Below are 27190 nucleotides of genomic sequence, written 5' to 3'. Positions count from 1 at the left end.
CTCCTAAGGTGACTCAGGTTTGGAGGCCTAAGAATGTGTCTAAACCAACCAATTCTCAACTTGTGTCTACTAACTCTTGTGTGTCCCCTTCTAAAGTGACTAGGCCTCATGTGGTCACTCCAGTGGCTAGACAGGTGAGAGTGACAGGGGGGATCAGAGAGAATGTGTCTTATGTTGTTGCTCTTACTTCACCTACAAAATCACTAGTGGTTGTTTTACGTAAGGACAAGAATATCTCATCTGAGAATCAAGAGAAAGGGGGAACTGAAGAGGGTTTAATTATCTCTTAATATGGATAATCTAGGCTGTTGGAATGTAAGAGGTATGAATAATATTAATAAACAAGGTCATATTAAATGGTTCTTGCATCAGAATAAAATATGTCTTTATGGTTTAGTTGAAACTAAAATTAAAGTAGCTAATTTTGATTCAGTTTTGAATAATCTTGGTCAAAGGTGGTATGGTATCAATAATAATGATCATCATCCTGGGGGAAGGATTTGGGTCATTTGGCTGCCTCAATTCTTTCAAGTCCAACTTCTATATTCCTCTCAACAACAAATTATTGTGTTTGTTACTGAGACTTGTTCTAGGGATTCTTTCTGATTCACTGTGGTATATGGATCGAATTCTGATACTGATAGGATCCAGTTGTAGCAAGAGTTAAAGGATATCAAGGATAATTGTCATGAGGCTTGGTGTGTTGGAGGTGACTTTAACAATCTTTTACATTTTAATGAGAGGTTGGGAATCCCTGTACTTTGGAGTGAATTAGAGGAATTCAGAATATGTGTTGATTATTGTGAGTTGTGGGATATTCAGGCTAAGGGCTCCTTTTACACCTAGAATAATTAACAGGCTCCTAATACAAGAGTTTTTTCCAGGAGAGATAGATTCCTTATTAATCATGAGTGGCTGAGGCAATATCCTGATGGCTATGCTTTTTTCATAAATGAGGGGCTTTTGATCATAATCCCTGCATCTGTTATAGAAGACCTACTATTGCTGTGAGTAAATCTTCTTTCAAATATTTCAACATGTGGGGACAAGCAAGTGAGTTCCTTAATATTGTCCAAACTGAATGGAGTAAGGATTATGGGGGTGTTAAGATGTTCCAAGTTGTGAACAAGCTGAAGAATCTCAAGAAACCTCTTAGGATGTTAAATAAGGCTAAGTTTTCTGATATTGATAATGCTGTTGAGATGGCTAGATATCTTCTAGGTACTATTCAAACTCAGCTTCATCTTAATCCTCATGATCTCACCCTTAGAGAGAGGCTGAACAGAAAGCTGCTGCTAGTTACTTTACTCTTCATAAAGCCCAATTGAATTTCCTGAGACAAAAAGCTAAAGTTGAATGGATTAAAGAGGGGGATGAGAACACTGGTTTCTTCCATAGGCATATCAATGCTCGACATATTCACAATAAAATTTTGAATATCCAGGATCTTCATGGGGTGGTGAAAGAGGATCCTACTCAAATTTAAGAAGCCTTTCTTGAGTTCTATACTAATCTTCTTGGGTCTTGCAAAGCCACTTCTCCTGTTCATTTTCCAACTGTTAGGACTGGGAAGTTAATCATTGATCAGCATGTTAATCTCCTCATGAAACCTATTACTCATGAAGAAATTAAGCAATGCATATTCTCTATTCCTTCTACAAAGGCTCCTGGACCTGATGGCTTTTCTAGCCAGTTCTTTAAAGATTCTTGGTCTATCATTGGTTCTGAGGTATGTGATGCTATCATGGATTTTTTTTCACAGCGGTCTCTGTTGAAACAGTTTAATGCTACTTTGATAACCCTTATCCCTAAAGTTACCCACCCAACCAGCGTGCTTGAGTTTAGGCCTATAGCATGCTGTAACACTATCTACAAATGCATAGCTAAACTCTTGTGCAATAGGTTAACTGAAGTGCTACCTGATATAGTGAGTCCTAATCAAGGAGGGTTTATTAAAGGGAGAAATATTATGGAGAATGTGTTAATTTGTCAGGATATAGTTAGACCGTATAAGAGGAAGTCTGCTTCTCCTAGATGTCTCATTAAAATAGACCTCAGGAAAGCTTATGATACTATTGAATGGACTTTTTTGAAGGATATGCTCATTGCTCTAAAATTTCCTCACCCTTTTATTGATAAAATCATGAGTTGTGTCACAACCACTACCTATTCCCTCTCTCTCAATGGTAATTCTTTTGGCTTTTTTAAAGGTAGAAGAGGTCTTAGGCAGGGAGATCCTCTTTTCCCATTGTTGTTTACAGTGTGTATGGAGTACCTTTCTAGGATCCTTAATGTTATTAGTAAACAAGATGACTTCAATTTCCATCCTCTGTGTGGCCCCCTGAAACTCAATCACTTATTGTTTGCAAATGACCTTTTGATGTTCTCCCAGGGAAATGCTTCTTCTATCATGTGGTTATTAAAAGCTTTCTCTTCTTTTTCCAAAGCAATTGGTTTATGTTTGAATAAGGAGAAATCGGATATCTATATATATATATATATATATATATATATATATATATATATATATATATATATATATATATATATATATATATATATATATATATATATATATATATAGAAATAGGATCAAATGAGTTAGGGTACTTTTGGTGAGTTACCCCTCTAAATCTGGACCATTCATCTAACATAAGATATGTGGTTGAGATTTAATTTTACATCTCATATATAAAGCAAATTTTGTGATTGAACTTCTTTTTTTCCCACTTTTCTCGTCGGTTTCTCTTTGTTTTCTCTATCTCTCTCTCTCTCTCTCATATTTTCGTTCGTCAGTTTCTGCTGTTCTCCATTTCTCGTCAGTTTCTGATGTTCTCCATTTTCGTTCGTGCTTCTCGTCAATTGAACTTCAGTTATTGTGCTCAATTTGTTCGTCCTTCTACTCCATTTTCGGTTTCTCTCAACATGTAATCAATTAACTCCATTTGTTCGTCCTTCTAAATTTTTCCGCTGATTTTGCATTTGTCCTCTTCTTGTTTTATACTTGATTTTCTTTTGTTTGATGTGTTTATTCTTCATTTTGTTTAGTATAGAGTTTAATTTGTTTGGTTTTTGTTGTTAAAATAAATTTTTTCATTGTTTTCGCATAATTTAGGGTTTCGTAATTCTTTTTTTCATTTTTGTATCTTTTCTTGAGGTTTTTCTTTTTGTCTTGAATTCCTGTACATTCTAATGAACATTAATGTGTGTTTGTTTGGAATTATTTTTGTTATTGTAATATATTGATGTTGTTATTGTAATATATCTGTGCTAGTTATTGTAATTTAGAAAATCAGTTATTGTAATGAGTATTATTTTAGATATTGATCTTTGGTTAGTGTTTTAAAGTCAGCTTTTAGTCAAGTCCAGTTATTTTAATATGAAAAGTTTGTTATTGTAATATATTGATGTTGTTATTGTAATGTATTGTGATAGTTATTGTAATATAGTAATTTAGTTATTCTATATGTAGTATTATTTAGTTATCATTTTAGTCAAGTCCAGTTATTGTATTACTGTAACACCCCCATACTCCGAGTGCCTTACCAGGACCACTCAGGTATGAAGACATCACCATCTCGGTTGCCCGAGGTATGATAATCAAATAGACAAAACAGAAACAACATTTATTATAAGTAATTTAATGAATAAGTACAATCCTCGAAACCAAACTGAAAGTACAATACATTATTCCAAATGTCATTTCTCAATCGAAATGTAAATAAAACTAAACTACACGGAAGACTCTATCGTCATGTCATGGCCATCCCAGCTATCCAAAGATCATCTCTATACCGCTCAATATCGCTCACCATCCCCGAATGGATCACCGCAGTTTTACAAAACAACACCGGGTCGTACTAATCACACAATCAAAATAGATAACAACAATAAGACAAATAGACAATTTGAATCGTCACACACACACAACCACCACCAACTCCCATCATCTCAATATCGACCGTCCCCTTTGGACCACCACCGCGATGGGGGACCGCCTGTTCCCACCTAAGCCCCGCTCATCGTACGAACGATAACCCTGTCCATTAATGTGCACATCCCCTTTCGTGGCGGGTTCCACGAAGGGCGAAACTAGGGCGTGAGATCACTCCCGCAAGTGACCCCACTCAGCCGAGAACGCATCTCGAGAGCCATCAACAACACAACCACAAGCACAATTACACACAATCATCATATCAAGCAACTAACTACAAAGACATCACCAATATCCCATTATGGGACTAATACGAGTAGGAAATCCTACCCGGAAAGCACAACACGCAGACGGTATCTACAAATTTGTCTCAAAACGCCTCTTCTATGAACTCTCCTCCTACCATACAACACATAGATACTACTATTCAATTACTATTCATAAAAACCCCCAATTCCTAAATTAGGGTTTCACTAATCTTAACAAAACATTATATAAATTACATTAAAAGCTTACCCTCGACGCAAGGAATCCAACGACACAAACTACGATGCAAACCGACCGTCTGAACTCCGGGAATTGTCAAGAACGCGATTAGGAAGAAGACAAGTTGCTTTCTCTCTTAAACAGGTTTTAGGTTTTATAAAAAGTGATCTAGAACAAAGACGAATTGGTTTAAATACCTTAATCGCGTAATTAACAAAACCCGAGAAAACTCCCCCGTAAAACCGGACACTCGATCGAGTACCCACGGTACTCGATCGAGTACCCCCCTACTCGACCGAGTGCCCAACAGGTCAGAAACTATTTTATTCTGCAACATACCCTTACTCGACAGAGTAAGGGCTACTCGATAGAGTACCCCCTAGACCATAAATACGGAGTATTACAGTCTTCCCTCCTTAAAAGGAACTTCGTCCCCGAAGTTCAAACCACTACCAAAACAAAGGTACTCCCATAAGCTTCCCGACTCGAAGGTCAAAATAAACACAACGTAAAACATGCTACTAACCCAACTTATCCCGACAAACATACCGACACAACATATAAAAGGGGTGTAAAACTCTTAAAAACTCTCGCGATCATCTCCTACCCCCTAAAAGAAACAAGGTTACGTCCCCGTAACCATACATACCCGATCAAAAAGGAAAGGGTAACGCTCTTTCATGATATCCTCCGCCTCCCATGTAGCTTCCTCGGTCTCATGGTTAAACCAAAGGATCTTAAGCAACACTGTCTCACCACTCCTGGTCTTTCTAACTTTTCGGTCTAGGATCTGCTTAGGCACCTCAAGGTACGATAAAGACTCATCCACTCTAAGCTCTCGCCTCCAACACATGTGACGGGTCACTCACATACTTCCGCAGCTGCGATACGTGAAACACATTATGCACTCTCTCCAAAGCAGCCGGTAAAGCCAAACGATAAGCTACTTCCCCAACTCGCTCTAAGATCTCATAAGGCCCTATAAACTTCTGACTTAGCTTGCCTTTCTTCCCAAACCTCATAACTCCACGCATAGGAGACACCTTCAGAAGAACCTTGTCCCCAACCTGAAACTCTATGTCCCGACGATGTAGATCTGCATAACTCTTCTGTCGATCCTGGGCTGCTCTCATCCGTTCCCTGATCATCTTAATCTGTTCCACCATCTCATGTACCATCTCTGGTCCTAAAACCTTTGCCTCAAAGACTATCGTCCCAACAGATCGGACTCCTACATCTCCTCCCATACAAAGCCTCAAACGGTGCCATACCAATACTGGTGTGATAGCTGTTGTTGTAAGAAAACTCTATCAAATCCAACCTCTGCTCCCAGCTACCACCAAAATCCATCACACAAGCTCGCAACATATCCTCAAGAGTCTTGATTGTTCTCTCAGTCTGCCCATCTGTCGCAGGATGAAATGCTGTACTCATCTTCAAAGCTGTTCCCAACGATTCCTGCAACTCCTTCCAAAACCTTGATATAAACCTCGCATCTCGTCGGACACTATGTCCTTAGGGACTCCATGTAACTTAAGCACGTTCTTTCGATAGGCCATAGCCAGTTGTGCCTTAGTCCATGTATCTTTCATTGGAACAAAGTAAGGCGACTTGGTCAACCGATCCACTATCACCCAAATCATGTTGTTACCTTGTTGACTCTTCGGCAAACCCACAATGAAATCCATGGAAATGGATTCCCACTTCCACTCAGGCACCTCCAAAGACTGAACCTTACCTTGTGGTCTTCTCTGTTCCCCTTTAACTCTCTGGCATGTCAAACAACGGGACACAAACTCAGCTGTCTCTTTCTTCATCCCAGGCCACCAAAACGTTTTCTTCAAATCTTTGTAAAACTTGTCTCCACCGGATGAATGAATATGGTGTGCAATGCGCTTCTGTCATGATTGTCTTTTTCAACTCCTCGTCATTAGGAACACACCACCTACCATCAAACCTCAAGCTACCATCTGTATGAATGGAAAACCGGGACACTGTCCCTTTCTACTCCGACTCTCCACTCCACTATCTTAGGATCCAAAGCCCGCTTATCCCGAATGTCATCATAAAACTCCATATGTACCGTCATATCACCCATAGCATCTCCTTTCTGCATCATATGAATCCCAAAGCTCGCTACCTCATCCCTCAGCCTCATCAAAGATAGAGCTGTACACAAGGAATGTACACTCTTTCTACTCAAAGCATCAGCAACAATGTTGGCCTTTCCTTCATGGTAGATGATTTCCATGTCATAATCACCCATCAGCTCCATCCACCTCCTCTGTCTCATGTTCAACTCCTTCTGCGTGAAGATGTACTTGAGACTCTTGTGATCAGAAAATACCTTAAAGATTGCTCCATAAAGGTAGTGTCTCCAAATCTTGAGAGCAAACACCACAGCACCCAACTCCAGGTCATGAGTAGGGTAGTTCTCCTCATAAGGCTTCAACTGCCTAGACGCATAGGCAATTACTTTACCATTCTGCATTAACACACATCCCAACCCATTCTTCGAGGCATCTGTATAGACCTCGAAATTCGCGCTCCCTTGTGTAACGCCAAGACAGAGCGTGGTCAAACGCTCCTTTAAGGTTTGGAACGCCGTCTCACAACTCTCATCCCAACGAAACTTGTTCTCTTTCCTCATCAACGCTGTCATCGGTCTAGCTATCTTGGAGAAATCTTTCACGAACCGTCCGTAGTATCCAGCTAAACCCAAGAAACTCCTAACCTCAAGAACATTCTTCGGTGCTTCCCACTTTGTCACCGCCTCAATCTTCGCCGGATCCACTGCCTACCCCATCTTTAGAGATTACATGCCCGAGAAAAGCAACTTTCTCTAACCAGAACTCACACTTGGACAGCTTAGCATACAACTCATGATCTCTCAACGTCTGCAACACGATCCTCGGATGCTCCTCATGCTCCTCCTTAGTCTTAGAGTAGACTAAGATGTCATCGATAAACACTACTACGAACTGATCCAAGAACTGTCTGAAGATCCTATTCATCAAATCCATAAACACTACCGGCGCATTAGACAACCCAAATGGCATCACCACATACTCATAATGGCCATACCTCGACGTGAAAGTCTGTCGGTATGTCCACATCTCTAATCTTCACCGATGGTACCCCGACCTCAAATCGATCTTAGAAAAGACCGTTGCACCACTCAACCGATCAAACAGGTCATCTATCCTTGGCAAAGGATACTTGTTCTTTATCGTCACACGGTTCGACTCCGGTAATCTATGCATAACCTCAAAGTTCCATCCTTCTTCTTCACGAAAAGAACTGGTGCTCCCCAAGGCGATACACTTGGTCTAATGTATCCCTTCTCTATCAAATCATCCAATCGCTTCTTAAGCTCCTCCATCTCCTTAGGACCCATACGGTACGGTGCCTTAGAGATTGGCCCCGTCCCCGGCTTCAACTCAACGGTGAAATCTATCTCCCTCTTCGGTGGCAACCCGGAATCTCTCTCGGAAAAACATCTCGCATACTCTCCCACCACTGGTATCTCGTCAATCGCCGGGCTCTCCATCCGGTCATCTCTCACATGGCACGGGATCAAAGGACATCCCTTCCTCGATACGACTTCAAAGTGACAGCTGCAATCAACTTAACTTTGGGTTTGACTAGAAACCCACGGTAAGACACACTTACACCCTTAGGACCTCTAAGGGACACTCTCTTTTGATGACAGTCTATCTTAGCTTTATACTTTCCTAACCAATCCATCCCAACTATCATCTCAAAACCATTAAAAGGAAACTCTAGCAAGTCTACAGGGAAATCGACTTGCCCAACTATCAAAGATACATCTCTAAACAACCTCCCACACGATACAGACTCACCTGAAGGTATGAAAACTTGCTCCCTAACAGACTCATATACTCTCAAACCCAACTGTTTTACATGACTCAAGACACAAACGATTGAGAAGCCCCGAATCAAACAAAACAAACGTAGGAATACCATTAACAAGGAATGTACCGGTGATAACGTGCGCATCCTCCTCACCTGCCTTCTTGTCCATCATGAACAACTTGCCACATCGGTCTTCCGCCCACCTCCCCGGACAAGATTAGGCGATGCGGTCGGCTTAGCTCCCGACCCTTGATTGTTGTTGTTGTTCATCGGTGTCTTCTGATAAGAATTACCGCCGTTGCGGTTGCCTCCACTCTGGTAGCTCTGACCTCCCCGGTTTGGCCATGATCCAGCTGGTCTGTTGCTTGCAAAGCTCTGCGCAGGTCTCTGAAAGGATCCCGGTGCGCTCGTGCACTCATGTCTCTTGTGGCCTACGCCACCACAACCAAAGCAGTCACCCCCACTGTTGCTCACACTCCCACGACCTCGCCCAAAGGAAGTTCCAAAGACTAAACCCAGAACAGTAAGAAAATCCCTTAGATTGATTGTGGTTGCCTTTCTTGAAATTAGATTGGCCACCACCCTCGCTCTCAGACTTCCTCTTCTCTCCACCTGACCTCTCCTGAGCCATCTCCACTAGCCTCTCAGCTCTCCCAGCCCTCTCATATGCTTCCTTCACATCAGTAAGGACTCCCACGGGTAACTTATCCATAATTTTCGTGGTTAGCCCTCTCTCAAACCTCAAAGCCAGATTCTCCTCACTCAAACCCATATCCTCAGCATATCTGGATTTCTCATTGAACGCCTCGTAGTACTCAAACCCACAGACATCTCACCGTCATCTTAAACTTATCGAACTCCTCTCTCAACTTACTCCTCACATGTTCTGGTACGAACTCCTTCCTCACAGCCCTACGAAACTCCTCCCAAGGTATAGCAGGTAACCCCTGGTTGGTATATATCTCCTTGGCACTCACTTTTACTGAATCCCACCACTTGCCACCGCCTCCCTCGGATCGAATGCAGCCTGATCCACCTCATCTCATCGGACAGCGAACTAAATCTAGTATGTTCTCCATCTCCCTCACCCAACTATCAAGATGGTTAGGCTCCTCAACCCCCTTGTACTCCTTTGGGTTAAACCTCGCAATATAGAGGCTGACTTTAGCATGGTCAACCTCCTTCTCCTTACTCTTATCCTTGTCCTCATTCACTCTCTTCGGGGTCTCGAAGAGCGTCCTGGTGCTCTAACATCTTGACGATGTCATCCGTAGTCATAACCTCAGCTCTCGCATACAAAGCGTTTCTCTTGGGCGGCATCTTGAAGCTATATAAGAAAGGGATAAACATAAACACGCGTACTAAACCTCAAAACACGAAAACGCGCTGCCCAGAACCTACTCGATCGAGTATCCAAACCCACTCGATCGAGTAACGGGCTACTCGATCGAGTGCCCCCATGTACTCGATCGAGTACCAAAACTCCAGAACCAAACAGACCTTTCGATCTCTAACCCACTCGATCGAGTATCTAGGCTACTCGATCGAGTGACTATACTCGATCGAGTACCCCTAGTTACTCGATCGAGTGCCCCAAAACTCGATCTCGGACTCAAAATCGTTAAAAACCTACCCGATCGAGTCAGCCTCACTCGATCAAGTACCCCAATACGTAAGAGCTACCCGCATATCACGTCGTATACTAACATGCTAACTTTATAAAATCACATGCTATCAGAATACATATGCTACGCATCTTTTATACTATCAACAAGATCAATTCATCATGCTATTAAAGCCACATTGTAAATCATTCCATCATGCTATCATTTCATCAACAATGTATATATATATAACATTACTTTTCTTTCGTCTCATCAACTTCCAATTCGAAGATTCAACCATCAACACATTCCATCACATTATTACGCAAGTTACTAAGCACACACATGACTCAACACATATTTCCCCCATGTGACCGGTTCAAAGTTGTAGGGCGACCCCCTGCGACTTTAGGACGTCTCCCAAGCCTTTGCACTAGCTCCTACAACTTTTACCCCGGGTTCATTTTAATTGACTCCCTATGTTCATTAAGTTCATTGGTTACGGGTTTCGGGATCGTCGCTCCGATACCATTTGTAACACCCCATACTCCGAGTGCCTTACCAGGACCACTCAGGTATGAAGACATCACCATCTCGGTTGCCCGAGGTATGATAATCAAATAGACAAAACAGAAACAACATTTATTATAAGTAATTTAATGAATAAGTACAATCCTCGAAACCAAACTGAAAGTACAATACATTATTCCAAATGTCTGCATTTCTCAATGAAATGTAAATAAAACTAAACTACGGCGGAAGACTCTATCGTCATGTCATGGCCATCCCGCCTATCCCAAAGATCATCTCTATACCTGCTCAATATCGCTCACCATCCCCGAATGGATCACCGCAGTTTTACAAAACAACACCGGGTCGTACTAATCACACAATCAAAATAGATAACAACAATAAGACAAATAGACAATTTGAATCGTCACACACACACAACCACCACCAACTCCCATAATCTCAATATCGACCGTCTCATTGGACCAGCCCGCCAGTGGGGGACCGCAGCCTGTTCCCACCTAAGCCCCGCTCATCGTACGAGCGATAACCCTGTCCATTAATGTGCACATCCCCTTTCGTGGCGGGTTCCACGAAGGGCGAAACTAGGACGTGAGATCACTCCCGCAAGTGACCCCACTCAGCCGAGAACGCATCTCGAGAGCCATCAACAACACAACCACAAGCACAATTACACACAATCATCATATCAAGCAACTAACTACAAAGACATCACCAATATCCCATTATGGGACTAATGCGAGTAGGAAATCCTACCCGGAAAGCACAACACGCAGACGGTATCTACAAATTGTCTCAAAACGCCTCTTCTATGAACTCTCCTCCTACCATACAACACATAGATACTACTATTCAATTACTATTCATAAAAACCCCCAATTCCTAAATTAGGGTTTCACTAATCTTAACAAAACATTATATAAATTACATTAAAAGCTTACCCTCGACGCAAGGAATCCAACGACACAAACTACGATGCAAACCGACCGTCTGAACTCCGGGAATTGTCAAGAACGCGATTAGGAAGAAGACAAGTTGCTTTCTCTCTTAAACAGGTTTTAGGTTTTATAAAAAGTGATCTAGAACAAAGACGAATTGGTTTAAATACCTTAATCGCGTAATTAACAAAACCCGAGAAAACTCCCCCGTAAAACCGGACACTCGATCGAGTACCCACGGTACTCGATCGAGTACCCCCCTACTCGATCGAGTGCCCCAGCTACTCGATCGAGTGCCCAACAGGTCAGAAACTATTTTATTCTGCAACATACCCTTACTCGACAGAGTAAGGGCTACTCGATAGAGTACCCCCTAGACCATAAATACGGAGTATTACAATTACTGTATGCTGATTATTGTATTATTAAAACTCAGTTATTGTATTAGTTGTTGTCATATTTTTTGTGTTTATTCTGATAATTTTGTATTCTGTTGCTCAGTGATAAAAACAAATGGGTCCTAAACGTAGCAGGGAGCCTGAAGATGGTAATAAAGCTGATTTGAAACGCTCAAAAGTAAATTTTCCAAAAAAGAAGCTCAGTAAGGTTCCTGGAACTCCAAGATTGAACATGTGAGTATATGTGTCCTGCCCCCTTGTTATGAGTTTCTGTTCATTTGATGTGTTACTCTTTTTATATTTTGCTTGATTTTCCATTTTCAGTGCTGCAAACATTAAAGTGAGTTGTCGTCCTAATGGTTTGGTTAATCTGGTAAAACAACTTGCTCCAAATCAGCGAAAGGCTGTCATTGAGATCGGATTTGGTGGTTTGCTTGATTTTAAAGTGAACAGTTTACCATTGGGTGTTATACCATTGTTTGTAAAACACTTTAATGCTACTGCTCATATTTTTCAAGCAAGAGATGTTAAATTTTTTCTGTCAAAAGTTGATGTGTATGATGTTTTTGGATTGCCAAATGGTGGTGATAAGGTTGAGGTTGGTTACACTGGACATAGTGTATTGTCTTCACAAGAAACGTTGAAAGCTGAGTTCCGGAAGAAGTTTAAGGTAGAAGGGACAAATTATGTTACTATCCCTGCTGTTTATAATGCAATTACTGATATGGGGGATGATGGGGGAGAATAATTTCGGAGGCTGTTTGTGCTTTATGCTATGTCCATTGTCCTTACTCTCCCTTCAAATTATGGAATTGACTTTTCAATTCTTAAAGCGGTGCAAGATGTTTCACGTATCCACCATTTGGATTGGTGTGGGTATGTGTTTCATAAATTAGTTGAAGGTGTTCAGCGGTGTAGAACTGGGTCCTCTACTTTGCGTGGTTGCATACTTGTTGTTATGGTGGCATACTTCCATCGTATGTCTTTTAAGGAATATACAATGTCTTCTGAGACTCCTCTTATCAAGCACTGGGATGAGAAGTCTTTTGTTAGTAGGGGTATTTCAGAGCTCAATTCTGGTTCGCTAGGGAATGGGGAATATGTCAATAGTGTGTATCCTGTCTGCAAACGCTTAAGAGAAGCAAAAGCTGCCGAGGTATGTGCAGTCGTTGATAAACCGAACACGGGAAAAAGTATCCGGAACTCGCTCGATTGTTTTGATATTGATGATGTTATTCGAGCAAAGGCTGCTGATGTAAGTTCCAATTATTCATTCCATCATTTTTGTGTAGTTACTGTAAAGGTGTTGTGTAGTTATTTTAAAGCTTTGTAGCAGTTATTTTTTCAATTATTGTAAATTATTGTAAAGACTTAGTATAATTATTGTAAAGACTTAGTATAATTATTCTTTTTTTTTTCTTAGGTTTCCCAAGCACATCTTTTGATGATGAAGAGGGATGTTGAGATATTTCTCCATTTGTACACGCAACGGAAGGAAACGATGGGAAAGGAGTGTGGTTCTTCAACAGTTGAAGATTCTTCGACAGCCACTTCAGTTTCTTCGACTCCTGCTTTCATTAGTGACGATGGTTCTTTGTTCACTAAATATTTCAATTTTATTTGTGAAAATGCTGAGGAAATGAAACATGCGGGAAGTAAACTGCAGTGGTATGAAAGTTTTTGCAAGGAGCATGAAAAGGGGGAGCATAAAAAGGGAAAAGATGAAAGGAATGGGGGTTTAGCGTTTGATCCAGAAAAATATAAGGTGGTTTATTCTCGGGAGAAAGCTAAAAATAAGATCCCTGATGTAGCGGTTGAGAAACCGAATGAGGAGGTGCCACCTAATGACGGCATTGATAATATTGATGTTGAGAATGAAGCTGTGGACTTGAGTAGCGTGGATGACGTTGTTAACAAAGTTGTCAACGAGGCTGTTGTTGGGGATAGAATGCAAGATAATTCTGTTATAAATGCTTACATGCTGCATTCAGACGTTATGCCTGAGCATACGTTTTTTTGGGAATTGTGGTATAGGGTGTGATTTAAATTGTGAATCACCCAATCTTGATGCAGTTGTAGTTTCTGATTTTTTGTGCGAGTACAAGAAGCTTTTTGCTCCTATTTTAATGCGGAAGAAGACTATACTTGATTACTGTTTTCTGAACGATCATGACCTACGAATTGGGTAAGCATTATATGTTTTTCGTTTCCTCTCTTTTTTCTCTTTTTTTGCAAATATATCTACTTTTTTAAAGCTTTTATTGTTGTTTGGGTTTTTGTCTTTACTATATAATTTGTTTCCAAGTGGCAGGGAGGATTTGGTTGTGTTTTCATTTCACAACATGTTAACTCGAGATGACATTATTTCACTGTCTGCTAAGACTATGATCACATCGAACGTGATTGATTGCTGGTCATTTTTACTTAATGACATGCTGGTCAAGGCTGGGAAAGGGTTATCCCCCACAAGAAGTTTTTTTTGTACAAGTCATTCGGTATGTGAAATTATTTTTATATATTTCTGTATCAGTAAATTTACAATGGTTATAACAGTTATTCTATTGTAGTTACTTGATTATTGTAAAGTATATTAGCTGTTATTTTATTCAGCTAAAACAATTTTCCTATTCTTCAATTTTCCTATTCTTCAATTTTGTTTATTGTTTCTGTGATTATTCTATTACTGTATTTCAGTTATTGTATTATACAAGTTCAATTATTCTATCTTTTTTACAAGTTACAATAACTGAGTTTTCATAATACAATAACTATATTATTGTAATACAATAATCGATTATTGTATTACAATAACAATGTTATTGTATTATGAAAACTCAGTTATTGTATTATGAAAACTCTACTATCTTTTTTACAATTTACAATAACTGAGTTTTCATAATACAATAACATTGTTATCGTAATACAATAATCGTTCATAATACAATAACTATGTTATCGTAATACAATAATCGATTATTGTATTACAATAACAATGTTATTGTATTACAATAACATAGTTATTGTATTATGAAAACTCAATTATTGTATTATGAAAGCTGTTATTTTTGTGATATTTATTGTAAAGCAGAATAGTAGTTATTGTATTCAGTTAACCAAGTTTTTTCAATTGTGATACTTCAGTTTCTCTTATAGTGTGGTAATATTTTTCATAGGCTTCTTTGTTTAAGCTTATCAAAGCTGCTGGTGATGAGAAAGATTTATACAGAAAGGAAATTTGTAATGCTTGGGACACTGTCATTGAGAACAGCGAAGGTTCTCTTGACATTGGTGCCTATTTGGTAATTTTTCCAATCCTTTCTCTTCTTTCTTTCTTTTGTTGATTATTTTATCGTTGAGAACAGCAAAGGTTTATGTACGCCTGTTTTATCATGCCAGGTTTTTATCCTTGTTCATTTTGGAGATCATTTTTTCTGTGTTGTTGTTAATTTTGTGGGGAAGACTGTGGACTATCTTGACAATCGTGTGTATGATGATTCTGAAGATAGTATCTGGGTGTTGGTTATAAACTCTATTGTATGTACCTTATTATAAGTTTTTGTTTTCATCTACTTCTTTTAGTTATGTTTTTTGTTCTTGAGTGATGAATTTTGATTTAAAAATGTAACCAGGTTGAAATATTTGGTAGTTTTCTTGTCGAGAAAGGGTTTAAAAGAGGCAGTGAGGTCTGCAATTTCAAATTTGTAAATGTTGCTCTTGGGTGGAAATCAGAAGGGTTCCAAAATTTGGATTGTGGTGTTTTTTTCATGATTCATATGATGTTTTATGTTGGGAAGTTGTTCAAATAAGAGTTGCATAACCCATTGAAAAGGATCATATATAGAGCTGAGATAGCGGCCATCTTAGTTTTAGCCGATATCAACAAATTCAGGAAAGAGTTGTTGGATTTGGTTGATGATTTTACAAAGGTAAAGGCACCTCTGCTACCTGTTTTGCTTGAGAAGAGTAAGCTAGCTCAGTTGGAAGCGGCAAGGGCTGAAGCAGATGCTTTGGAAGCTGCTAGGGTTATGGCAGAGGAACCGGATGATGGTGTAGGTACTCCGGGGCCTCGGAAAAAGAGTATGCCTGATACACCTATGACCGCTGGGATGATTAGATCAGGCCGAGGTAGTAGACCGAACTTTGATGGTCCTTGTTGCTCAATAAACGGTGGCAAGGCAGATACAAATCTTGTTGTTGTTTCAAAAGTTATGAGGGCTAACAGCAGATATACACGTGCCATGCCAAGCAAGAAGAAACAAGTTGTTGATTATTGTTTCTTGGATGATTACAATCTTGCAAATGAGTATGTTCCTTTTCCTCCAAACCCAATGAGAAACAAGTTTCTGTGACTATTCTAATACTGTATTGCAGTTATTGTATTATACAAGTTCAATTATTCTATCTTTTTTACAAGTTTCAATAACTGAGTTTTCATAATACAATAACTATGTTATTGTAATACAATAATAGATTATTGTATTACATTAACATAGTTATTGTATTATGAAAACTCAGTTATTGTAGCTGGTAGTTATTTTTTTTTATATTGTTTTGAAATATTTCTAAGCTTTTTTTTATTCCTTTGCAGTGAACTTTTGTTTTCTGCGGGCAATGCTATCTTGGATAGGTCTGATATTCTTTCTACGAAGCCCGATAATTACACTGAGTTGCGCATAATAGCTGCCTGGTCAGTTGTCTTGAATTTCATGGAGGTTAAAGAGAAAGAAGCGCCAGTGATGATGTTTCTTGGGACAGAACATATGGTATGATCTGTTTTTCATTGTGCAATTACTGTAGAATGTTTAATCATTTATTTTCAATTTTCTTCACACTTTTATGGTATTTATAGGGAATATTTGAAGAAATGCTAGAGCAAGGAGGGAATAGTGATGCTGTAACTGACAGCCAGAAAGACAAGGTTGTGCGGTTTTGGTCCTATTTCTTAGGTGAAAATGTTGTAAACTCTGAGATCGATGTGGACCTTGTCTTCATCCCATTGTCTTTAGAGAAGTACTACTTTTGTGTTTGTGTGAACTTTATGAACAAGACGGTTGATGTGCTGGACCATACGTCGCATAAAGATTGGGAAAATTCCGATTTTTACAGACTTGCAAAGATTGCAGTATGTTTTTCTAACTCCTGATCATATACAAATCTTATTTTCAGTCTGAATTATTGTATTGCTGTAACAAAGTTATTGTAATGTTTTAAACTTGTTATTGTATAGTCGTGCTTTCTAATTCTTTTTTTTGTTTGTACATGCTGTAGGTTGATTGTTTTTCTGACTTTTTGGATACAAGGAAAACAGCAAAAGAAGGAGTTCTCATTAACACATTTACATTCGTGAATGTTGATTTTGAATGGAAAGCGAATGTCAAGGCTGATAAGGAATCGGGATTTTTCACCATGTTTCACATGCTCACATATGAAGGGAAACACGAGCAAGGATTGTATGCGGTTAAGAAGAAAGTTGAGAGGATTCCTATATGGCTTGAGATGGTGGCTATTTTGTTGATGTCAGATGTCAATGAGTCAAGAGCGTCTCTTTTGGAAGAAGTGGAAATTTTGAGGCGGAGTATATTGGAAGTAGAGAAAGAACTTTTAAAAGACAGAAGATCAGGGCGGAAAAGGGTTAAAACAACAGCCGTTACTGGTCCTTCTCGGCGAAACACATAAAAGAACAATTGATTGATTCTAGATGGATTTAGCAAACAATTCTAGATGGATTTGTTGGATAATCTAATGTTTAGATAGCTGTTATTGATTGACTGAACAAATTTGATGTAGCTGTTATTGATTGACTGAACAAGATAGTGTTTTTGTAATGCCTATAAGTTGTTATTGTAATATCTCTAGACAGTTATTCAAATGATCAAATGCAATTATTTTAAAGCTTTCATGTAGCTGATTATTGTAAAGCGTTTGCCTAATTATTTTAAAGCATACCTCTGATTATTTTAAAGCTCTCATGTATCTGATTATTGTAAAGCTCTTCCCAAATTATTTTAAAGCATATCCTTGAATATTCTAACAAATTGGCAAGTGTAAAGCATTATCAATTACTGTAAAGCATTATCAAATTAATATATTTACGGAAAAAAATTAGAACAATTGCAAATAAACTCAACATCAATTATTGTAAAGCATAATTGTGATTATTGTATAGTTTTCACATGATTATTGTAATAGCGCAAGGTATTATTAAATGAACAAAATCAGAACAATTGCAAAAAAATTCAACATCAATTAGTGTAAAGCATAACTTTGATTATTGTAAAAGTCTAACACACTTATTGTAAAGTATACCCCTGATTATTTGTAAAAAAGTCTAACACAATTATTTTGCAATCTTGCGGTTATTGTAAAGCATAATATGGATTATTTAAAACGTAATCTTGATTATTGTAAAGCGTAATGCATTTTTCATTCTTCTTCTTCTTCATCTTCATCCTCCATTTCATTTTCCTCTTCATCTTCTTCCTCCAAAGCATGCTCAACAAACGGATTTGGACAGTTTCTCTTGTCATGGTGTCCCATTTGTTTGCAGTTATTACATAGCCTCTTCGGTTTGCTCGCCTTCTCAATTTCCTTATCCTTGTTTGATTTCATTCTCTTGCCGCTTCCTTTGTTTTTTGCAATTTTTGGGGGAAGAACAGTAATATTTGATTTTCCTGAACAACCTAAGAGCATTTCCAGTTCTTGATCCTTTGTCAAGCTCTCTTTGGATGGATTTATTTTCTCTCGGAATCGTAAAAGCATCAAACTTAGCTCCTTGATTTGATTTTTAGGCATCGAGTTAAGAACACTTATTGTTGCATAAAACTCTGACCATACCCTTGATAATTCCAACTTTCTCAAATCAGTGGGATCGTAGTCTTGCAATAACTTTCCATCCAGTCCATACAAAGGCTTTCTATATGATTTCTTCGTCCATCTGGTTTTGATGTACTGCTCCGGTATGCTTTGCAGTCCTTTTCCTGATATAATCCATATAATGTGTTTACAAAGGATTCCTTTCCTCTCAAACATCTTGCACGTACATGTTGTTTCCTTTGATTCGTTATTGTGAGCAACCTGCATTACAGTGTAGTTATTTTAAAAGGCAAACATAGTTATTATATAGTTCAACATGAATTATTTTATGCAGACTAGCAATTAACACCAAGGTAGAAGTCCTTCAGTTTTTTTAATGGTAAAACACGGTTATTGTATTCTTTTATCATAGTTATTGTATGTTAAAGTAAAAAGACAATTATGTTTATAAAATTGAATAACCTGAAATATTCTATGCTTCCTGTAGGCATCTTCAACATTTATAATGTGCATGTTTCCTTGCTCAGAAAACCCCCTAACGTCACACGAACAGGGAGCCATTTGCACTTGCTCTTGGAACTCATAGAAAACAGTATGTGTGTAGATTTTAGAGGCATGTTTCTTAATCATTGTCTTAGAAGAAACCTGTGGCAATGTGCTGTCACTTGAAGCATCAAGAAATCTATGATTATAGCGTTGTTGTTCCATTGCACTCTGAAAACGCAACCAAAATTCTACAAGTGTGCCTTCTATGCTCTCAAATCTTTTGAAATAACTGTTTTGACTCTCTGATCTTTGTGTAGTTTTCAAAAGGCAGCCTAAAGGCAAATCCCTAAAGTAAGCAGGTATCCATTTGTGTCTTTTGCCATACATGTATGTCAACCAAGTAAAATCATTCAACTCAAAGTCATTAATCACTTGAGTCCATTTTTCTTCAAACTCAATGGGTTCCAAGTCAATATCCCAAACAACTCCACATATCCGCTCAACAAAGTCAGTCTCCTTACAAATCTGTGACTCAACTTTATCGGTAAGGTTTTTCATTATATGCCACATGCAGTAGCGATGCCTTGCTTTCTTGAATACAGAACACACCCCGAGTTTAATTGCCGGATCTTAATCAGTAAGAATGCACTGAGGTTCCTTGTTGCCCATACAATCAAGGAACTTCTTAAACACTCAAATGAATGACCCATCGTTCTCATGATCGACAAGTGCAGCAGCAAAAGTCACTGATTTTTTGTGGTTGTCAACACCAGTTAATGGGGTGAAGGCCATGTGGTACTTGTTAGTACCGTAAGTAGGATCAAAGGTGATGGTGTCCCCAAACAAGGAATAATTCATTCTTGCTTGTGCATCTGCCCAAAAGATTTTAGCCAAACAATTATCCTCATCAACTTGATAAGCATAGTAAAAGCCATCTTGTGATTCAGAAAGCGCCTTTAAATAATCGAGAATCATGTCAGCATCCTTGTCACCTATATAACATTTACTATTTCTTTTGAATTTCTTGAATTCTGTGAGAGAGGCACCAATGTTTGCATACCCATTTGATTGTTCCGCCATAATTCTAAATGTCTTGGTAGCCCCGATGTTGAGTTTATAATTGTTAACAATTGTCTGCTTCATGTAAAGGTTAAGTGTTCTTACGTTGTTCTGGAATTCCTGTTCTTTGAGTGAGCAGAGTCTATGATTATGACCTTCATAAAGCGTATCAATAGCATACCCTATTAGCTCCTTAAGGTCATTGAATACAGCACAAAACCGTATTTTTGCCTTGCAACCAAATCTTGTTATTTTTGTTTTCTTTGTCTCTTCAGATCTTTTCCTCTTCTTTTTCTCTTCTGTGTTTTCAAATTCAACAACAGGTTTGAGTTTTTTGCGATCCTCTTTGAATCCATGTCTGTTGCAGACCATTGATTTTTTGTCTATCAAACTATCACGGAATCTTGTTTGTGTGTACTTTCTTGGTATGAAACCACAAGCCACAGCATATAAATTGTAAAACTCTATTGCCTCCTCCAGCTTTACAAACATTAACCCCAGAGCAGGTTTGAAACCATTTTCTACCATCCTATTCCACTCCTCTTTGCCACCTGGAGTATATCTCAATCCCAGATTATGGATAGTATTTTCTCCCTGTTTGGACGCAACAAAGAGGTGTAGAAAAAGTTGTTGCATTGGTAGTATTAATTTCAATGCCTGGAAACATTAAAACAGGAGAACTGTTATGGTATTATTAATTTCAATATCTTAGATTCTATACAAAACAAAACAATACAACCTCTGTAGCAGCAGTTATTTTAACATTATAATGCAGTTATTGTATTAAACAAATGCAATTATTCTATCAGAGAGGGGAGTGTTTTAGTGAAATTGGTAGCCTAGTCCAACACAATACACACACAGTTATTTTAATGTAGTATTAAAGTTATTTCATTATTAAAGAGTAGTTATTGTAAGGATTTTTTTGTCAGATCCTATAAAATAGTATTTATTATGAAAAAACAATCTCTGCTACAGCAGTTATTTTAACGTTATAATGCAGTTATTGTATTATACAAATGCAATTATTCTATCAGAGAGGGGAGGGTTTTAGTGAAATTGGTAGCCTAGTCCACCACAATGCATACACAGTTATTTTAATGTAGTATTAAAGTTATTTCATTATTAAAGATTAGTTATTACAAGGATTTTTTTGTCAGATCTTATAAAGTAGTATTTATTATGAAAAAAAAAACAATCTCTGCTACAGCAGTTATTTTAACGTTATAATGCAGTTATTGTATTATACAAATGCAATTATTCTATCAGAGAAGGGAGGGTTTTAGTGAAATTGGTAGCCTAGTCCACCACAACGCACACACAGTTATTTTAATGTAGTATTAAAGTTATTTCATTATTAAAGAGTAGTTATTGTAAGGATTTTTTTGTCATATCCTATAAAGTAGTATTTATTATGAAAAAAACAATCTCTACTACAACAATTATTTTAACGTTATAATGCAGTTATTGTATTATACAAATGCAATTATTCTATCAGAGAGGGGAGGGTTTTAGTGAAATTGGTAGCCTAGTCCACCACAATGCACACACAGTTATTATAATGTAATATCAAAACTATTTTAATACTGTAAGGCAGTTATTGTATTATTGTAATCCAGTTATTCAAATACTAGATATTGAATGATATCATGAATGAAAACCTACATGCAATTACTGTTATATTATGTAGTTGTTATTGTTATTATAATGACAAAATGAGTAACAATATGAAAAAAATCTTCATGCAATCAGTAATTTTTACAAAAAACTTATCAACCTAATAACAACAGTTATTATATCAGCATTATCTCACAAATTTACACCTGAATTCATCGTTGTTTGATTATCAAAGCAATATTATCGAGTAAGCGTTTGATCGTCGAATTCAAAGATCGTTGAAGTTTGAAATTTATGGAAAAAATACGTAAATCAAGTCGAATTTGTTATTTGATTCAATTATCGAAGTTATTCGATTATTAAATCGAAATCGGAAGAAATATCAATACCTTGATCGAATTTGAAGAATTAGGGTTTTCGGAGAATTGTTGATCAAATTTCGAAAAATTGATGAACAAATTGATAGTTTTAATTGAAAAAATCAAAATAATGAATGAATTGTTGATCAAATTTTGAAGAACTGATGAATTTGTTGATCAAATTTGTTGATCAAAATTTGAAGAACTGATGAAAAAAATTCGCGTGGTTTTTTTATGAACAGAGTGTTTGATCTATAGAGAGAGAAGGGGGGGGGGAAGAGAGAAAGAGCTGGGAAAATTATGACGGCTCAAATTTTGATAATTGGATTTTGTCAACTCATTTGCTTATATATGCGGGGGAAACTCACGAAAAGTGTCAAACTCACCGGATCTTCTCTCTCTCTCTCTCTCTCTCTCTCTCTCTCTCTCTCTATATATATATATATATATATATATATATATATATATATATATATATATATATATATATATATATATGGGATCAGTGAGAACAACCATTCGGTGAGAACGCACTAGATACATTAGAATATATATAAAAGGTGCACTTTTTTTTTTTTTTTTTAACAAATCTTATATACACTTTTAACTAAAGTAGGTACACTTTTTACCAAAATTCTATATACGCATTTTAAGAATGTAGATACACTATTTTTTTTTTTACCAAATCTCATATACACTTTTAACTAAAGTAGGTACACTTTTTTACCAAAATTTTATATACGCATTTTAAGAATGTAGATACACTTTTTTTTTTACCAAATCTCATATACACTTTTAACTAAAGTAGGTACACTTTTTACCAAAATTTTATATACGCATTTTAAGAATGTAGATACACTTTTTTAATATTACTAGTCACTTTTTGTTAACCAAATGTCATATACACTTTGATACCCACAATTTATTCTAATATATGTTAGATAAACTTTTCTTTTACTAAACCTTGGATACACTTAAACCTATCATAGATACATTTTTTTACGTTGTTCTAGATACATATTTAAGCTGTGTAGATACACTTTTTTTTATATTCGACATTTTTTATACCCAATTTCAAATACATTTTATTTTATACTATCATAGATACATTTTTTACATGTATTCTAGATACATTTTATTATAATGCAGATACATTTTTTTCTATACTAGGTACAATTTTTTTCATACTAAATAAAAAAATACAAATTAGCTAGATACACACAATATTATTCTAGATACACAAAAATTTTGTCTAGTTACACATATTTAATAGGGCTCAGATACAAAAAGACATACCCAAATTACTAACTACAAATCCATTATTAGCTACAAAATCCAAGATGCAAATAACTTGACGTACTGTACCTTCTAACCTGGTGGACTATTTTCATTCCACAAAATGGAAGTAAACCTCTTCCATTCCACTGGTCACACCATCAATCTTAACTCCAAATTTCTTCGACAAATTACTCAAGTTAGGGGTCAGCAATAAAGAAAACAAGACGGGGAGCTGAAAACCGTCAAAATGCACGTCAAAAAACCGCACCACCAATCATAACTCCAACCAAATAAACTCGAAACATATACCTCTTCCGAATCACTAACACCCAAAACATATACCTCAGCAATAAATCCACCACCATGATTAATCGGATCAACCAAAGCTCTAGGATCAGGTTTCGACAACGACGACACCGGATTATCCTTCCGGTGTCGCTGCCACGCGAGCGCGGAACAAAGTAGAGAAAGAGACTTTCCAGTACCAGTAGGTGACTCAAGAAGCGCGTGGTAGTGACCGTCACGGCTGGCCCGGTCAAGGGTAGATATGACCCGACCCATGAAGGCTAATTGGGTCCCGTACGGCTTGTATGGGAACTCCACCGGTATTCCTACGATGTGCTACACTTTCGGGCTCGGTTTCGTGTTTTGATGGTCCGGTTGCGAGATCGGTTTTCGACCCATTATAGATCAAGCCTTTGTTTTCCCCCAATTAATATTATTAGGGTTTATATATTAATCGTAATCAATCAATAGTTTAATTGGCCAGTGATCAATCAATCGATCATGTCAAAATGCAAAATAGGATAAGGTTCCAGCATTAAACGAAAACAAACCTACAAATTTGATCGCTTTGAACAACCATTTCCTCAACGCTTTGAGGATTTCCGCTCCAAAAAGTGCGATCGTCTGCCGGAATTTTTATCGTCGGTAAGGCGGCGCCGATGGCACGATTGTTGTAGTACAATGATAATTAAAGATATACAAGGAGGGACTATGGCGATGGGATTGATCGGAGCTCCGGCGATCATATGGCAGGGATGGCGAGATTCTCCGCCGAGTCTTATCGAGCTCCGGTGACTGGTGCTCTAGGTGGAATGTGGCAGGCGGTAAATTATTGAATGATGAGTGAAGTTCTGCCTTTATGTAGGGATTGTTTTAATTTAATACCAGCCTTTCGTATTAGTCTAATCCAAGGGTAGATATGCGTTCTCACCGTTCTCACCGAGTGTTCGTTCTCACCGGATCCTAAATCTATATATATATATATATATATATATATATATGAGATCCTGTGAGAACCCCCAAGATAATGAGAACTATAAGGACCTCTCTCAGCCTTAGATTTTACACGTATGAAGATCTGAGATTAAACTTATTTTGAGCTTGGTCCAAGACTCCAACCCGTCTCACCCTCTAATTTCCATCATTCTGCATTTTACTCTCTCTCTCTCTCCCCCCCTCTCTTTCATCACACCCCCTCTTCTTCCTTCCTCATTATCTTCGCCATTACGGTAATTTCAACCAAATTAGATCATACATCTAACTTCAATCTTGCTTCCTTCTTCGTTCTCGCTGATTTCATCCACTATTTTCCTTATTTCGAGCAGATTACGATTTAGGTAATTTGGTCAGTTTTCCTTATTTCTTTCTTATTCCTCAATTTTTACGATTTTTATGATTCAAATTAGTCAATTAGGGTTGAATTACTGATTTGTTCTTCTTTCTTTTGTTTTCGTTACTTTCAATGTCGTTCTATTTTAGTTATCTGCATTTTTTGCTAATTACCTATTAATTATTTCAATATATGTAGCTAATCATTGAACTATCACTATAATCTCTTGTGTTCTTCTCTTGTGTTCCTTGCTAATTTTGATTTCTTTATTTAGATCCCTAGCCCTAAATTTCTGTTACTAAATTCCGCTCAAGATTTCTGGCGTTTCCATTTCATTCACTCGTTAAGGTACCACATCTTTGGTTGTGTTTCTGAATTGTGTTTAACACGATTTCTTTTAGGAACTATAAAGTTTAGCAGTCGGCACCTATTTTGTTGCGGTCATTAGGTTCTTTCGTTAGTATATTTTAGCTTTGACTCTACAATGAATATAGAATAAAGAGAGATGCATAAAAATCATATTGTAGGCGATTTTGGTGATAAATTGTCTAAGGTTTTACATGTTTGTAAAGTGATGTTATAGTATTGTATGTTTGCTGGGTTATGAAGGCATAAATATCGATGATTTTGTTCATTTACTCCGTAACTCTTTGAGGAATTGATGTGTTCATCTCTCTTTCTACGTTATGCAATTCTACCTTTTTAAGTGCATCTATTACATATTTTAATGTATGCTATAAATATCTTAGTGTACCTATGACTAATCAGTGTATTATTATCATTTTATCAATGTGTCTGTGTTTAACATATTTCAGGAGTATATCTCAAAAATAAATATGCATTCTAAATGTGGTGTATCTATGTTATTGCCGTATCACTCGTATGCATGTGTCTATTGTATATGTGGGTATTTCGTGTACATGTGTTAGTAAATAGTGTCTAATGTTTTTTCAAACTTATATAGTGATATGGTACTTTGCTACTTAACCTATTAGGTGGCTTTGTTTTGACTCTTTGGAGGAATTGATGTTATGTATGTCACTTACTTCATCTTTGTTTATTCAACTTAAAGGCTATTAGCTTAATGGTAGAGCGATGTATAAATTCTGCACAAAGGTATGGGTTTGAGTCCCATATAGCCTATTAAATAGCAAATCTCATGATTGGAACTTGTCAAGATGCAAGCAATACAATACAATTATGATTAAGCAAACCACAATCATATTTAGGTAAAGATGAGCATGCGATAATCATCTTGAGGGAACATACTGTGCATTCTTTCAAAGGGAAAACTACAGTGGGAGGAGACAAAATGACCATTTGGTAACATAATCTCGAAAATGAAAATGCATTGCAAGTGCTCAAGCAATGGAAACGCCATTGGTATTTCAATTTTATGCCTCTTGATCATTGAAAACTTTTTCCATAAAAGGCTGATATTCCTTTTTTTTTTGTACTTGTCGACAAACCTGAACATAGAAAATGTCTACTAGAATGCTGGGATTGTAGGCACAGTAGCATCATAAGGGAAAGAGTCCTACTTAAGGAGCTCTTTTAGCTATTAGGTACGTTTTAAAGGGTTTTAAGTTCATTTAAATGGCTACTAAGTCCGTTCTCCTAAATGTCCATTTCAATCATAAGGGAAAAGGTTTGGGTAGGAATAGGCGGTTTTGCACCGCCTAATCCAACCCTCCCTTTCCCGTCCTAAAAGAATGACAAGAGTTTTAGGAGCAATAGCCTTGTTAGTGCAAGAAGTAGAGTTGTAGATGCATAAACAATCAATATATGTGCATTAAACAACCGTATACATGCATGAAATATGTAAAATCTCGCTGTTACATTTAAATTAGCTAAGTTAAAACAATGGTGCTGCCTAACCCAACCCTAAACCTTACCATTTTAGGGCTTAGGGTTGTCTTTTTGACCCTCGTCCTTGTAATAAGGGCCCGTCTTATCCAACCTTAAATTCTTTCTCGTCCTACTTTCGTGCATTATTCCCATAATTTTAAACTCGTCTCCCATGGAAAGGGTTCACTCAGCCCCTCTAAGGTGCCCTTTGATCTTCAATCCGCGGGGTTGGCTAATCCAATCCTCTGTTTTCCGAAATAGTTAAGGATACTAATTTTAATTTAAACCCATTTCGATAATAAGGGAAAGGGTTTACGGTTGGATGGCCATATAATCAAGCCCTAAACC

General features: G+C 37.4%; 1 protein-coding gene across 1 annotated transcript; it reads right to left on the bottom strand.

The window, feature by feature from the left end:
* Positions 1-19759: 19759 nt before the first annotated feature.
* Positions 19760-23940, bottom strand: LOC141641202 (protein FAR1-RELATED SEQUENCE 5-like). The gene is made up of 3 exons (XM_074449872.1): positions 23689-23940; positions 20560-20782; positions 19760-20424 (listed from the first exon to the last, which is right to left on the bottom strand). The coding sequence occupies exons 1-3, from the start codon at positions 23938-23940 to the stop codon at positions 19760-19762; spliced, it is 1140 nt and encodes a 379-aa protein (XP_074305973.1).
* Positions 23941-27190: the final 3250 nt, after the last annotated feature.

Source organism: Silene latifolia, chromosome 2 (assembly GCF_048544455.1).
Source record: "Silene latifolia isolate original U9 population chromosome 2, ASM4854445v1, whole genome shotgun sequence".
Taxonomy (NCBI): Eukaryota; Viridiplantae; Streptophyta; class Magnoliopsida; order Caryophyllales; family Caryophyllaceae; genus Silene; species Silene latifolia.
The sequence above is the reverse complement of the archived record's forward strand: the minus strand, read 5'-3'. Positions and strand labels throughout refer to the sequence as shown.

Bases quoted from the DNA above. Each gene is read 5' to 3' on its own strand.
- LOC141641202 (XM_074449872.1), bottom strand. From the start codon at position 23,940: ATGGGTCGGGTCATATCTACCCTTGACCGGGCCAGCCGTGACGGTCAC. The intron at 20,783-23,688 runs GTATATGTTTCG...TAATGTTTCCAG, and splicing joins GTGTTAGTGATTCGGAAGAG to GCATTGAAATTAATACTACC. The intron at 20,425-20,559 runs GTTTCATACCAA...TTGAAAACACAG, and splicing joins TTTATATGCTGTGGCTTGTG to AAGAGAAAAAGAAGAGGAAA.